General features: G+C 37.2%; 1 protein-coding gene across 1 annotated transcript; it reads left to right on the forward strand.

The window, feature by feature from the left end:
- Positions 1-5,475: 5,475 nt before the first annotated feature.
- On the forward strand, positions 5,476-14,653 carry LOC124257294 (cysteine and histidine-rich domain-containing protein 1-like). The gene is made up of 7 exons (XM_046691307.1): positions 5,476-6,084; positions 8,132-8,717; positions 9,854-9,932; positions 10,292-10,349; positions 11,173-11,303; positions 13,092-13,185; positions 14,076-14,653. The coding sequence occupies exons 2-7, from the start codon at positions 8,571-8,573 to the stop codon at positions 14,179-14,181; spliced, it is 615 nt and encodes a 204-aa protein (XP_046547263.1). The 5' UTR covers positions 5,476-6,084; positions 8,132-8,570; the 3' UTR covers positions 14,182-14,653.
- Positions 14,654-14,935: the final 282 nt, after the last annotated feature.

Consider the following 14,935-nt stretch of genomic DNA (forward strand, 5'->3'; position numbering starts at 1 on the left):
TAAAAGCCCCTATAATATGTCGCAAAACTTGTCAAGTTATGATTTTACAGAAACTAATACATGATAAAAATACCTTGAAAGACAGTGGGTGTTACTTAATCTACATCTTGAAGCAAAGAGTTAGCTAAGTGTTATTTCCTTCTAATGGTCAGTCCCACATTTGACCAACCTTGTGTATTTAACTACTTATGTGTTTCTGTAGTTCCTTAAAAAACTCATTTGGCCTGGAAAAGCCCCTAAGAAGGTCTTGAGTTTGATGGTTGATACTCTGTGCAAACCCTGTCTAAATTTTCTTTCTCTGTATTATGGATTGTAGCTAAGATTTACCATAAACACAAATTCTAGTTTGTGTTTTCTGTATACTCAAGTTGTTTTCTTTCACTGGTTTGAAAGTGAAATCACCAGCAAATTAATCTCAGATGCAAATATGCATTTGGGGCTGTGCAAAGTTTGGAAATAAACTGTTTAATGATCTATGCAATATGCAACATTTATCATTAAATGAACTTCATTTTATCTATTCAGGTTTATTCAACATATGACTGATTATCCGTTAAGAAGAATATTTTAAGTTAACCTTTAATATGAGGGTTAAACAGATGTAATGTTAAAATATATTTGGAATTTTGAAACATCTTTGCACAATAACATGCAAAACATGACTTATCTATTTTCATACACTCATGGTGAAAATTCTTTCAGCAGGGAAGCTTTCTCATCTCTGAGGTCATGATAAATAAATCTTGTGTCACTACTTGTTGTTATCAAATATATAGTCGGTTTGGAAAACTTGTGTTATAACCATGATCAACTTTCTCAAGCCAAAATTGCTTTTTGCGTTGAGGCCAGACCAATTTTTTATTTTTTTTATGGATATTTGTCCTCAGAAAACCTTAAGGCAGGAGTGGGAAAAAAAGCACCAGTTAGTAGCAAAACCCCACATGAGTTTCCATGTTAACTCTTTTGGTTTGTTTATATCAACTAAAAATAAGTTGAGTGAGTTTAGGTTTCACACTGATTTCAAGAGTATTTCACGTATGTCACATTAACATTAGGGTTTTATTTTTTGAGTGGTGAATTTTTTAATTCTTATTCTTGAAAAAATATGACTGGCATATCCGTAAAACAAGAAATAAAATTGGTCTTGCCTGAATATATATATTCTTTTTGTTTCTGTCTCAGGATGGTACATCGTATGGAAGCTGTTCCTAAGCAAGTTCAAGTTTGTACGGGAATTGCTAGGACAGAATGGCTCAGAATCAGCTGATGATCAAACTGCTCAACGACAACGGGTGAAAAAGAGGCGGGATTAGGAATTGTGGACTATATTTTCATATTTTCTTTTTATCAGAGAGCTGTTTCATCAAACCCATTCATAGAAAATGCATTCATTTTCTCTCCAATGAAGTTATGGTGAATGCACTGATGAGGTGTGTGACCTTGTTGAGTGATGGACAATGAGGACACTGACAAGAATGTCATGTGATTGACAGCAATGAACAAGCTCCCCATGTTTAACTCAGGCATGACTCTTAACTATATTTGATATTATTTATACATGATATCCTACATCATAGGGCTTGATCGCAATGTTGACTGAAGGATCATTAAGATAAAGAATTATTGGTGATGAATATTATGATTATGGCAAGATGACATTCTAGACATTCAAGTGGATGATGCTGAAGATAAATGTGTGCAGAATGAAAAGTGGTAACTGTTGACTTCTGCAACAACAGGTACCTAAGACTGGACTTGCATTTCTTCTATGCCCATGGCATTGGCTTGGATAAGTTACAGCCATGAAATGAGATATCAGAATGTGAATTGATATGATATTTCAGCGCTGTACACAACTTCTCTCATGTGCTAACATGTAGGTATGTGCTTGTGATGTGCTTGTGCTGTGCATGATTTTACGGCATTTTATTTATCTCTGCATTTAATGAAAGAATGAACACCAGACTATGTCAGTGTAGGTGGTGACATGCTTTTTTAACTTGGTACTAATCTCTCATCATCAGATTTTTAAAATATGTTTTTGAGTGAGATTCAGCAATGGCAAGTTTCTGAAAAAGTCCCAACCTACAAAGCATTTGTATATATCATTGGCTGTAGTGATGTAGTGCTACTAAGGGGGTGATGGGGTAGCCTAGTGGTTAAGCGTCCGCTCGTCACGCTGAAGGCCGGGTTCAATTCCCCACATGGGTACAATGTGTGAAGCCAATTTCTGGTGAAATATTGCTAAAACCGGCATAAAACCATACTCATTCACTCAAAGTGCTATGAATGCTTTCTGGATTGGGGCCTTGAACAAATTATGCCAATACATTTTGTTCCGTCTCCTATTCTGAAATAGAGATACTATTGAAATACAGGTGTCATTGATACATATATGCATAATATTATTCAAATACCAACAGCCATATCTTACCTCCATTATCATTGTTAATGACAAGTGCTTGTAAACACACAGTAAGTAATGTTTTATTTTTGATGACTATTCATTGCCTCAAGTCACCGGCAGTGTGGTAGCACAGTGGTAAGAGTGTTAGTTCATCACATCCATTGCTCAGGTTTGATTCCCTGTGTGGGTACAATGTGTTGAATTCATTTTTATGTCCCCATGTTACTTAGCATAGTTTAAGTAGATTTTTATACAATTTGTATGTGACTTGCTGGGACATTTAGGGGCGGTGGGGTAGCCTTGTGGTTAAAGTGTTCACTCGTCACGTCGAAGAACAGGGTTCGATTCCCCACATAGGTACAGTGTGTGAAGCCAATTTCTGGTGTCCCTCGCCTCAATATTGCTCGAATATTTTGCTTAAAGCGGGGTAAAACTAAACTCACTCACCCCATCTGACATATTCCTGTGAAATGTCAAGTAGTATATTTAAGCGGTAAATAATTCATTGGAAAATTGTTATCAGACATTTGAAAATAATTTGTATATAATGTTGATAAAGATTGTAATGTTTAGGTCACAATGCAGTCACACACTATGTGTTTCATGTATTGGTTTATGTGAAATATTTTTCTGCAGTTTACATGAAATGGCTTCTGCTATACTGGCATGTTGAATTGTGTTTGTCTGGATAGAGTGGCATCAGGGACCATATTGATGGAATGAATGTAAAAATATGCATGATTTATGTAATAAAAAACCTTTATTTTTGTGGATGTTAGATGTTTTGTTTTCACAACAAGCTAGTGTTATTGATTAATAATGTTATAAATGAAGTTTAAAACAATCAGCAATTGGTTATAGTGTAATTTATTATGTTAAAGGATGGAAAACAATCAGCTATTTGTTATAGCAACTATTGATTAGGCTAAATGATGGAAAACAATCAGAATTCTTTAAAAGCTACCATCAATTGTACAGTACAACCAGAAATTATTGAGAATTTAAAGATTGTAATTTTTTTATTTTTTCACTCATTACTCACTCAGAACATAACTCCAGATTCAAAGACAGGTGAACAGTTAGTGTTTTGTCAAGTCACCATGGGCAGCAATGCAGGCTTCAATGCGGCGGGACATACTACTGATCAAAGAAGTTAGAAAGTCGTGGTCCATGCTGTCCCAATATCGGACCACCTCTTATTTCATTTCAGCAATATTTGTCAGATTTTTCTTATTGACACTTTCCTTCATAAGTCCCCAAACATTTTCTATTGGATTTAGGTCAGGGCTATAGCTTGGCCAATCTAATAATGTCATATTTTGGGTCCGAAACCAGGCCTGTGAATGCTTTGAACGATGTTTTGGGTCGTCCTGCTGGAAAATCCACAAATGTCCATAGAACACGTGAGTGAACAGATGGAAGTAAATGTCCCTCGAGAATATCTGTGAACCGCTCACTGTTCATATTCCCTTCAAAATACACAGAGGCGCTTGCCCCTAACACAGATATGCCACCCCACACGTTAAATTTTGGACTGTACTTTGATGCTGATACAAAGGTTTTCAGTTTGTTTGGTCCAGAATTTCAGTGTATTAGGAAACAGCCACACAGAACTTTCATCTGAGAAAATCACATTGTCCCAGTTAAAATTCCTATGCTGTAAGCACCAGTTCAACCTTCGCTCCTTTTGTTCAGGTTTCATGATCGGTGATAGAATTCCTCGACTTTTCTGCCAACCCATTGCATGCAGCTCAGTTCTAATTGTCTCCTTACAGACAGCCACACTTCCTCTATCAATCATATCCAGCCTTAAGTTTTCTAAACTCCTTCGTTTGGTTTTAGAAACAAGAATACCAAGCCGCCTCCTGTCACCGACAGACAATTTTCTGGGCCTACCTGCGCCTCCGTGGTGCTCAATGCCATATCCATTTGCAATATTTTTCCAAACACGATAAACAGTGGACAAAAGGATGCATGTTCTACTTGAAATCACTTTAGCTGATCTGATGTCCTTGTTATAATACTCTAAAATCAACTTCCTCTTCTCTAAATCATCCATACTGAGGATCACTGAAAATGTCGTCTGCTAGCAAGTAAACAAAGGGGGATAACTCTTCACAAACTAATGAAAAATGATTAACGGACTTGTCTCTCTTGAATGAAACCAAGCACTTGATAGCTGGCCAAGGTTGTTTATACTAGAAATCCAATTAAACATATTCCTAAAATTCTCAATAATTTCTGGTCATACTATATTTCATGATGGAAACAACCAGCAGTACATTATAGCCACTATTAATCTTGTCAAATGATTGGGAAAAAATCAGCAATTCGTTATAGCGCCCATTAATTATGTTAAATGATGGGAAAACATTCAGCAATTCCTCACAGTAACTGTTCATCAAATGAGAAAAGTAGAATGAACTATCTGCAATAAGTACTATGAATCGTCCTTTAATGGAACTGTATGCTTCAATCATTAAGAGGTGAAAATGACATTTGTTTTCTTTTTCATGTTCACATATCAGCAGGTGAATAACAAACCCATTCAATAGGCGTACTTATCACTGATATCGGGGCAGACAGTTTAGAATAAAAAATAACGGAAAAACAAATGTATTTGTTAACTTTGTAAATTTGAATTTGTAAATTATCAAGGGTTTATTTGAGTATCATTCACAGGTCAATGCTAGAATGCATTTTACCGGGCGCAGCCCTCGCTGTTCGCTGCTGGGCAATTTTCGCGCTATAGCGGTACCGCACTGTTTCGCTATAAAAAGTGCAGTACTCCCCATGTTAAGATCGGGAGCAGGACAAAAACCACCCGGACAAATGCCACCTAGGACAACGAACACGAACACATTGGCGAAAAATTGCCTCCCTTGACGGTTGTTTATTTATAGACGGCGCAGAGAACAACACGGAAGCACGTGGTTAAGGCTCTCAACAGCGACGTTGAGGTCCCTGCGTTTTCTTCTTTCTATTGCAACACGTCGCATCACGCGTTGGAATGGAGCTTACACAAGTTGCTAAAAATAAAATATATCAACACTGCGAACGTTCTCGACAGTGATTGGGAACACGTCAGTTCTTCTATATTGCACAACCGTTGCTCAGCTTAGCTGCATATAAAAGGGAAACGGAGAGCTATCCGAACATTTGCAAAGCCTGTCAGCCACAAGCAGTGACATTTGGTTTGACATGAGCATCGTCTATTGGTATTGCAAATCGGCAGTCGTGAGGTGCATTGACTGATTGAGTTTGGGAGTAAGGTTCTTTTAACCTAACTTTATTGATTTCCTGGTCATTCCTGTTATGTAATATTTCTTAGACGAAAGGCCTAGTTGTTTTTTAAATGAATATTTATTGATGTTGCATTAGATAATATTTAAATTGTTTTCTAATTGTTAGCATTGACCAAAACTGAAAATGCTTTAAAGAATTTGATTAAACGTCTAGCTGTGCGCGTTTTAAAAACTGTAATCTATAGCAAAACGAAGTAATTATAATAAGTGGAATTAGACTAATCGCGAGGATGCCGAGTTGCATATATCATAGTGATAAGGTCAAATTTGAGAATGCAAGGAAAGATCTGCAGAAACTCCAATTCTTACCCAAGAAATATGGACCTCGGTTGGCAATGGCTGTGTGCTCCTGTCGAAAGTATACGAAGAAAGGTGAGTTTGTCGTCTTAACGTTGATTGATTGTAATATATTTTGAGTGTATTATATTCTCCATAATACATTAGGCTAAGAGTTCCTCCCCTTCCCCCATCCCAAATAACATTTATAAATATACTAAAGTTATTAACAAAACTTAACACAACAATTACTAGAGAACTCACAAAATGACTAAAAGTCCAAAATTTAAGTTAGGGTTAGGTTTAGAGTTGGGGGAACGGAAGGAACTCTTAAATAAAATTATGCTTAGGAATTATGGGAAGTGGAGGTGGGGGTCATTAATTTTGTACATGACATGCAGGGTGGTCACTTAATTACTTTGTACTTAAATTTTAGGAGGGGTGGGGGTCATTCACATTGTACATGCTACTCCATAAAAATCATAATACATTCCAACCCAACCCCCACCAACCCCTAGCCATAAATTATGAAGGGTCCCTTACTAAAACAATAATCAATTAAAATGTTTTTGCAGAGGTTAAGTTTTCTTGAACAAATCATCATTTTTTTCATTTTGATTAAATTAATAATGGTTTCTATAACAGTTCTAAGACAGTTGTATTCCCACTATTCTGTTATATACAAAATACAAACTGTCACAAATTTTCAATCTTTTCGTGTGAGTAAGCTCACTTACAGAGACTGCTTACACATTGTCAGTAAGCTGTCAGGGGCAACACGTTGAACATTGTGTTTAATGCTGCATTGTCTAATACATGTCTACTGGCAGCATAGAAATCTGATAACATAGGAAAGATTGTACTCTAAAGAGTTGTTAAATTCTAAGACTCTATAGGCCTAATTGTTGCCAGCGATTAGAAGATTCACTCTTAGCTGGATGACAGTGTAAGAATCTATACCAAAACGTCATTCTATGCAATGAACAAGAAGTTGTTATCCATAAAGTCGTATGCTTCAATATTGACTCACCAACTTCTAGAATGCTGATAAAAAGGGTTTAATTGTATGTGAGCATTTGTAAGGTACTATGTGGTTATTCGTTATCTATCCTTACAATGAGATTGGACTTCTTGTTCGAACAAATAAGATCTCCTTTGTAATTGATAATGGGTTGTATCCTTGTGAAATATATACTTGGGTTCATATGGTTTAATGAAGGTCTATTAGTGAGTGAGTGAGTTTAGTGTCACGCACACTCAGCAATATTCCAGTTATATGGCGGCAGTCTGTAAATAATTGAGACTGGACAATCCAGTGACCATGAGCATCGATCTACGCAATTGGGATACAATGTTGATCATGTGTCAATCAAGTCAGCGTGTTTGACCACCCGATCCTATGAGTCACCTCTTGCGATGAGCATAGGTTACTGAAGATCAATTCTAACTCAGATCTTCACTGATTATTGATCTATTAGCACATTGATATTTTTATTTATACCTAAGAAAAAGAACGTGCATGTGATTACTATTGCTGTTACAGGTTGTCCTGTGGATACCTTGGCCCCTCAATTTCTATTTTAATAGTATTGTTTTTCATTAATGTTATGTCTCCAACTATTATTTAATGATCACTTCAATGATGTGTTTTCATATTTCAGTTGTTTTTTAATATAATCTGTAAGATAGGTAGTAAATAGAGAATCCCGCCCAAGTGTCAACTAACATCAATAATATCAACACGAGTTGATAAAGTTACAAATATACGAGGCTTGCCGAGGATATTTTTACTTTTATCAGCAAGTGTTGATATTTTTGATATCAGAAGACACAAGAGTGAGATTCTATTTATCATCGAAAATCACTCTTCTTTAGTTTTCAATGAAAAATGTACATCTCTGAAAATGGTACTGCCATTAGTGTTGCAGTGCAGTGATGTCATAGCATTGTGACATCATCAAAATTTTATGACATCAACGCATTGTGATGTCATCAGGTATTTGATGTCATGGTATTGTAATTGATGTCATCAGGGCATTGTACAAAATCTACTGTCAAAACGATATCCCTTGGAGATTTTGTTTGATCTCACATAGTTTTGGATGATAAATATAAAATCCATATGTTTTGTGTTTGTTTACAGCTGATTATGATGTGGACAGCATTGAAGTAAAAGCTGAAGATTTGGACAGATTATACATGGATTTTCAACTGCCTAAGTGGGATGCTTACCCCCAAACTAAAGCTTTTTTTGAAGACGCACAGACCCTTAGCCTTAATAACCCAAGCGTGAAGAAGTTGCTCCATGTTCTGGCAAACGCTCTTGACAATGATTTTAGTTTCCTTGAGCAGGAAATGAGATTGAAACCAACCGAAATCAAACAACAGAAAACATCTCCCTCAGCCATTCCTCACATCATCAGGAAGAGAAAAAGAAGTGTTCCATCAAGACGGACATCATCCTTCCGCTATTTGGAGGGAATAGCAAATCCCTTGAAACAACTACTGGCAAAGGGTTTTGTGACATAAATAGGAAGTTTGACTGTGTGGTTCAGTTTGATGGAGAGAAGACAAAGGCGTTTATGGACAAAGACAAACAGAAGACAATGGTGACTGTTTGGTGCAAGTCACGTGAAAGTCTCGCGGACATCACTCTGAGTTTGACAGCAGCTGCTGAGACGATTCAGTCTGAGGCTTCCCGAAAGCATCAAAAGGAACGAGAAAGAAGGGTATTTAGATATTTCTATTCTTTGTCAACAGTCTTGTCGCGGTGGGGTAGCCTAGTGGTTAAAGCCTTTGTTCATCATGCAAAGACACAGGTTCAGTTCCTCACATGGGTAAAATTCGTGACGTCCATTTCTGGTGTCCCCTGCCATGATATTGCTGAAATATTGCCTAAAGTGGTGTAAAACTAAACTCACTCACTCTCTCTTGGTGTTGGATATTTTAAATTTCATAGGTATGGCTACTCACATTAACTAGTTTCTGTTGTATTGTAAGTATTTTTTTAATGTTATTGTGCATATGTTTACCTGGTAGTTTGCGATTACAGTTTTAAAAAAAACCCTGTTAATTGAAGAATAGCCATGGAGATGACAGCATCATCACATTATGGTTGGACCAATACAGCAGTGCATTGTGGGGTTACATGCAACGATAGATATACAATGAATTTTTTCTGTATCGATACAAGACAATACAACAATATGTGCAAAGATAAGATACACTATGCAATATTTTCTGTATCAATACAAGGCAATACAATGATGTGTGCAACAATACAATCCACGATACATTTGTTTCTTTATTGATACAAGACAATACAATGATACAACAATACGATACAAAATGCATTTTTTCTGTACCAATACAAAACAATACAATGATATGTGCAATGATACAATGTATTTTTTTCTGTATCAATACAAGACGACACACTGACTTAAATTTACTAACTAATGATTCTGCCCATCCCATATTTTTATCCAAGACAAATATCACACAATGAATTGTGATCAGGTTTCAAGTTTATTACATACAAAACATGCAACAAACTTGTCTATAGCTAGCTTTTCCCTTGCAACTTGTGCTGAAGAATTTATTGTAAATTGTCGTACCAATGTATCATAATGATTTTCAGGGATGACAATTTTCCTCGGAATTTGAGGAATTTCATAAAGCCAAGGGTCATTTTTGTGAATCATCTAAAGCCTGCGGCCACCAGACCCCCAACTAGTTTTGAGAGTTTTTCTCAAAACGTCATTCTCATCCCTGGATCTTGGTGATACACAGCATATCATGTCCTTGCTGCACGGTTTCATGCTTACAAGACATCCATGTTGTATTGTTTGTTTTTTGCATTCAGGCTGCAGCAAGGGAAAACTCAAGGTTCTTTAGCGAGAAATCTAGTTCTGATGCCAAAACAGCTTATAATTTTGAAATGGGTGAGTTTTCTGTAGTTCCTTTTACCCCTTTAAGATTTTAAGGATTAATATTTAAGTTTGACGTCGGCCATTATTAGTGATGTCATAAACAGGTTTGTGAGACATTGTTTTACTGGATTGCTTTATTTTTCTGCTTGTGACAGGGAAATTCAGATTGTTTTATTTTTCTGCTTGTGACAGGGAAATTCAGATTGTTTAATTTTTTTATATAACGTCTGGGTAATGCTAGGACAAAGAATTACATCCACGCAACTAAGTATCACAGATTGTCTGTCTCATGAAAGAATTTTGAAAATCCTACCAAGGCTTGGGACAGTTAAATGTTTATTTTGTTTCTAATGATATATTTTATTCTGCAGATCGGAAGGAGATAATGTCTCGTGACTTTGAAAAGAAGGTATTGAAAGATGATAAACAGTACGTACTAGTAGTATTTGAACTTATTAACAAGTGGGTGAATGTTGTTTTAAGCCACAATCAGCAATATTCCAGCAGCATTACAGTGGCTGCATGTTAATGAGACAGGAAAACTAGAGGCTTACAATCCATAGTTTGTGGCATGAAATCACATAACCAGCCAAATCAATCAATGGATGCATCCCAAAAGTCTGATTGTACAGTAAGGTTTAAACATTGGGTACCAGAGCTGACTGGGTACACCCAGGAGGGCTTACTTAGAGAAATAAATATTCTGTGTCCATTGACTTTGAATTCATTGAGAAGTAATTTTTAGGAAGAGATTGAAATGACTGAACTCTACAAGCAGCGAAACTGATGTGAAGAATGTTTCATGTTTGCTCGTTCCATCCCCTCCTTGCACTGCCGCCATATTGCTGGAATATTGCTGAGTGCGGCGTTAAACAACAACCAAACCAAAACTAGCAAGTCACATGTTTTCATGACATTTGGTTTAAAAGAATGGAACTGTGTGTTTCTCATGCCCAAGCCCCATAATGTTGTGATACATTTTGGTGTCCCAAGACTCCACACTTGCCACAGAAACTTCCCTGTTGAATATACTAGCCACAGAAACTTCCCTGTTGAATATACTAATTCACCAAGGTAGGTTCAGTCATAAGTTTCTGTTAATCTGATAAAAAATTATATATCGAGATTAATTTATAAAACCAAACAGTTTTTCAGTTGAAGTTGTGAGTTCATCTGAATACGGAATATTTTCAAATGATCTAGTTTTGGATGCATATATGTAACCTTTTCAGATTTGAATCATTTTTTGCAGTAAGAGGTACCAACCTACGGGCAAGGATAAGGTGGACCCCTTGATAGGAGGCCACTGCCTGAATTGCCTCAAGATGTACGACTCCCTGAAGGTCAATGATGAAATATGTTATTACCACAAAGGCTTCATCTGTAAGTACAATGTAGTTAAGAAGCTGTGAGGAATCCCAGTGGTTAAGGTGTTTGCTCTTCTTGTTTAAGGCTCCTGTGCCTCTATGTCAGATCTGTCGCGTCAGCATGACAGATATAGGGACAGAACATTTAATATTCTTCAATTCTAGTTGGGTGGTTTATGGAAAATAGTTATGAAATAATTAAATGTAACCATGGTAACCAAGAAGAGACATTCTCTTATGTATTTTTTAAGTAACATAACAGAACTATCTATTCAGAAAATGCTTATGAATAAACATTTATTTTGCTCACAATTTATGTAAGAAAAAACATGAATGCTGCTTTTAGCAGTGTTCTAGCAATATCAAGGTGGGGACACCAGAAATGGGCTTCACACATTGTATCTCTGTGTGGAATCAAACACGGGTCTTCAGAGTGACGAGCGAACACTTTAACCACTAGGCTACCCTTGGGTACAGTTGGTGCCGTGAAGTGGCAACCTGGTCGACTCAAGGAGCACTTGAAACAGAGTTCACTTACAGAGAGAGTTATCTCCCTTCTTCTGTACTCACATTTTGGTAAAGATTCACTTATCCCTGGAACCATTCCCGTGGTGCTTGTGATCTTGAGTTACCTGACCTTGTTTTTCACATTTTACCAATCATTAAAACGTCAACATACGGGAAGGGTTAAGGGAGGTAACTCATATCACCTGGAAACCAAAACCACCGCTAGTTTTATTGGACATGAAGAAACCCTTCCCGTTTAAAAGAATGTTTAGTGATTTATTTTGCGTGTCAGTCAGTTTTCCAATATTAAATTCCCGAAGATCGACCAAAACTGCCCACCCTGTTGTTGATATCACATTCAAAACTGGGGCTGGTTTATAACTCATTTTTGATTGGTATGTTAGACCTAGCTGCACAGCCAATCAAATGTTGAGTTTGTCAAAACCACAGGAACGGATCCAGGGTTTTACTGAAATGAGAGTGTTAGAAATATAGAGGGATCTACGAAAGTATCCTTTCACAAATGAACACATTCCCTGTACATCTGACAGTTTATTAACTGGGGCTCTCTGACATTACTGTTATTGTCTCTCAGTAGGTGACCATCTGTAACCATTAGCTAGTGTGATTTGTATGTGAGTTTCCTCTTTTCTAACCCATACCCATTCTCATTCCTATATATAATAACCTATTTTTTGCTAAAATTATTATTCTGTGCAATCTACTGGAAGCTTCGTATTATTGAAACTTCTGTGTATACAGTGTATTGTCACAGTACTGTGAAATAGGTGAGTGAGTGAGTTTAGTTACGCCGCACTCAGCAATATTCCAGCTGTGTGGTCTGCACCCGTAGCAAGCCATTTTTTTGTGTGTGTAAGCCGGATAGTTTGCGAAGCTTTAGATTTTGATATTATTGAGGGCTTGCCCAACCTTTTTAGCAACGATCATGTGTAAGCCCGGGCTTATTATAATATTGGTAGCTATACCCCTGGTCTGTAAATAATCAAGTCTGGACCAGACAATCCAGTGATAAAAAAGCATGACCATCAAACCACGCAAATGGGATACCATGACATGTGTCAACCAAGTCAGCGAGTCTGACCACCCGATCCCATGAGTCGCTCTTACGACAAACAAGGGTTACTGAAGATCAATTCTAACCCAGATATTCACGGTTATTGTGAAATAGGACCTTGTCAAAAATTTGATAGAATTGAAATGATTTTGTATGATGAATGGGTAGTGTTTGAAAGCCAATTACTTTCCGTGCAACTCAAGTACTGTTGTTTTGTTTCAGCCTACAACACTGAAGGTAAATACTACTTCTGGAGCTGTTGTCATTATAATGTAACTTACCTCAAGCCGACCCACGAGGAACATTCCACCCAAGGGTAAGTCATTTCTCCAGTTATTCCACCCTGTTCTGGGCCCCATTCTACAAACTAACTGTAGGGCTTAATCATTTTACCTCCCAGTCATAGCACATTGATCACATTGTGGAACAGAGACCTATCCAGGGCTCCAGATAAGGGCCGTATGGGCGTATGTACGGATAAAAAATATGCACGATACGGTAGGATATAATTTAGAAACAGTAGCAGGTACGCACCACAGCAATGGTATTGTTTTTTGACCTGTTTACAAAAGAGTAGCAATGCTGTGGTGCATATATGAAACGAAACACAAGATCACATACTCCATTTAATTCCATTCAGGACTCCAAATGTACTCTTAAGTTTTTCCTGTACTCCTTATGTTGAAAAATTATCTGGAGCCCTGCCTATCTATTCTATCATCCTTACCTGTGAGGGTTAGAATTGATCTTCAGCAACCCATTCTTGTCGTAAGAGTCAACTAACGGGATCGGGTGGACAGGCTCGCTGACTTGGTTGACACATGTCATCGTATCTCAGTTGTGTAGGTCAATGCCAATGATGCTGATCACTTGATTGTCTGGTCCAGACTCGATTATTTACAGACCGCCGCTATATAGCCGGATCTTGCTGAGTGCGGAGTAAAACTAAACTGACTCACTCACTCAAACATGACAAGCTTCAGAGGAGGGTCAACATTTTTAGTACATTTAAACCTGTGACCCCTGTTGTAAACAATTACTGGTCCTTTCATTCTGGGGGCATTTTTGTAAACCCGATTTTTTGTGTCTGCTAAAAATTACTGCAAGGACATCATTATAAGTTGCTGAGAAAAACACTGACACTTACTCTGAGCTACACTGCATCATATTATTGGAAACATTTCATTGGATATTTCGTTTTTTCAGGTGCACAAATGGACGACATGTTTGGCGCCCTCACTTGAAGGCATCAAGGGGAGACAAATCTGAGCACAAACATTGGAACAAGGTCCTCAGTGGCTACAAGCACTGAAAAAACTCAGAACTTGAATGAACAATTTCCTGAACTGCACAATGGCTACATAATAGAGCCGATTCAAGATGGAGAGTAGCCAGATGTTGGTGCACATTCTGGTTTGTTATGAGTGTAGTAAAATGTACTCCCAGAGTTCCATGTTGTCAACATCCCTCACAGGCCAGCACGATATAACCATGTTTCTTATTTTACTAATCCTTTCAGGATATTTCGTTTGTTTTTCATATCATTGATTTTTACATTTTTAGATAAACGTATGTCATGAAATGGTTGACTTATATTGAGATAATATCCAGTACAATGAAATACTTTTTCCATTTGCATATTTATCCCTTGTTTACGTTGATTGTACAGCCTCTTGTACACTGTTGTATTGTATGGTTGATTGCTTGTTTTTAAATTTGGTGCTATGACTTTCTCTGTGTGTAAATAATAATGTAATGAATAAATATGTATTTTAAGAAACTCATTTAAACTATGTAGTTAAAAGTGTATGTATGCAGACTTGGTCTCGGCGCTTTATGGCTGAAATAATGCTGAGGCGACGTGAAACTCTACTAGCGCCATATCTATTAGATTATGTAAAACAATATGTAAGGTGCACCTAAGGATTTTGCATGTCTGTTTAGATTTCAGAATAATCGGGGATGGCGGGGTTGGCTGGGTAGAATTTTGGTTAAAGCCCTTTTGTCATGTGAAAGGCCTGGAATCGATTCCACTACGCATTGAAAAATACATGGGTACATGTTAC

The sequence above is a fragment of the Haliotis rubra genome, unplaced genomic scaffold, assembly GCF_003918875.1.
Source record: "Haliotis rubra isolate DU_JTF1 unplaced genomic scaffold, ASM391887v1 Scf656, whole genome shotgun sequence".
NCBI lineage: Eukaryota > Metazoa > Mollusca > Gastropoda > Lepetellida > Haliotidae > Haliotis > Haliotis rubra.

Bases quoted from the DNA above. Each gene is read 5' to 3' on its own strand.
- LOC124257294 (XM_046691307.1), top strand. From the start codon at position 8,571: ATGGACAAAGACAAACAGAAGACAATGGTGACTGTTTGGTGCAAGTCA. The intron at 9,933-10,291 runs GTGAGTTTTCTG...TTTATTCTGCAG, and splicing joins AGCTTATAATTTTGAAATGG to ATCGGAAGGAGATAATGTCT. The intron at 13,186-14,075 runs GTAAGTCATTTC...TCGTTTTTTCAG, and splicing joins GAGGAACATTCCACCCAAGG to GTGCACAAATGGACGACATG.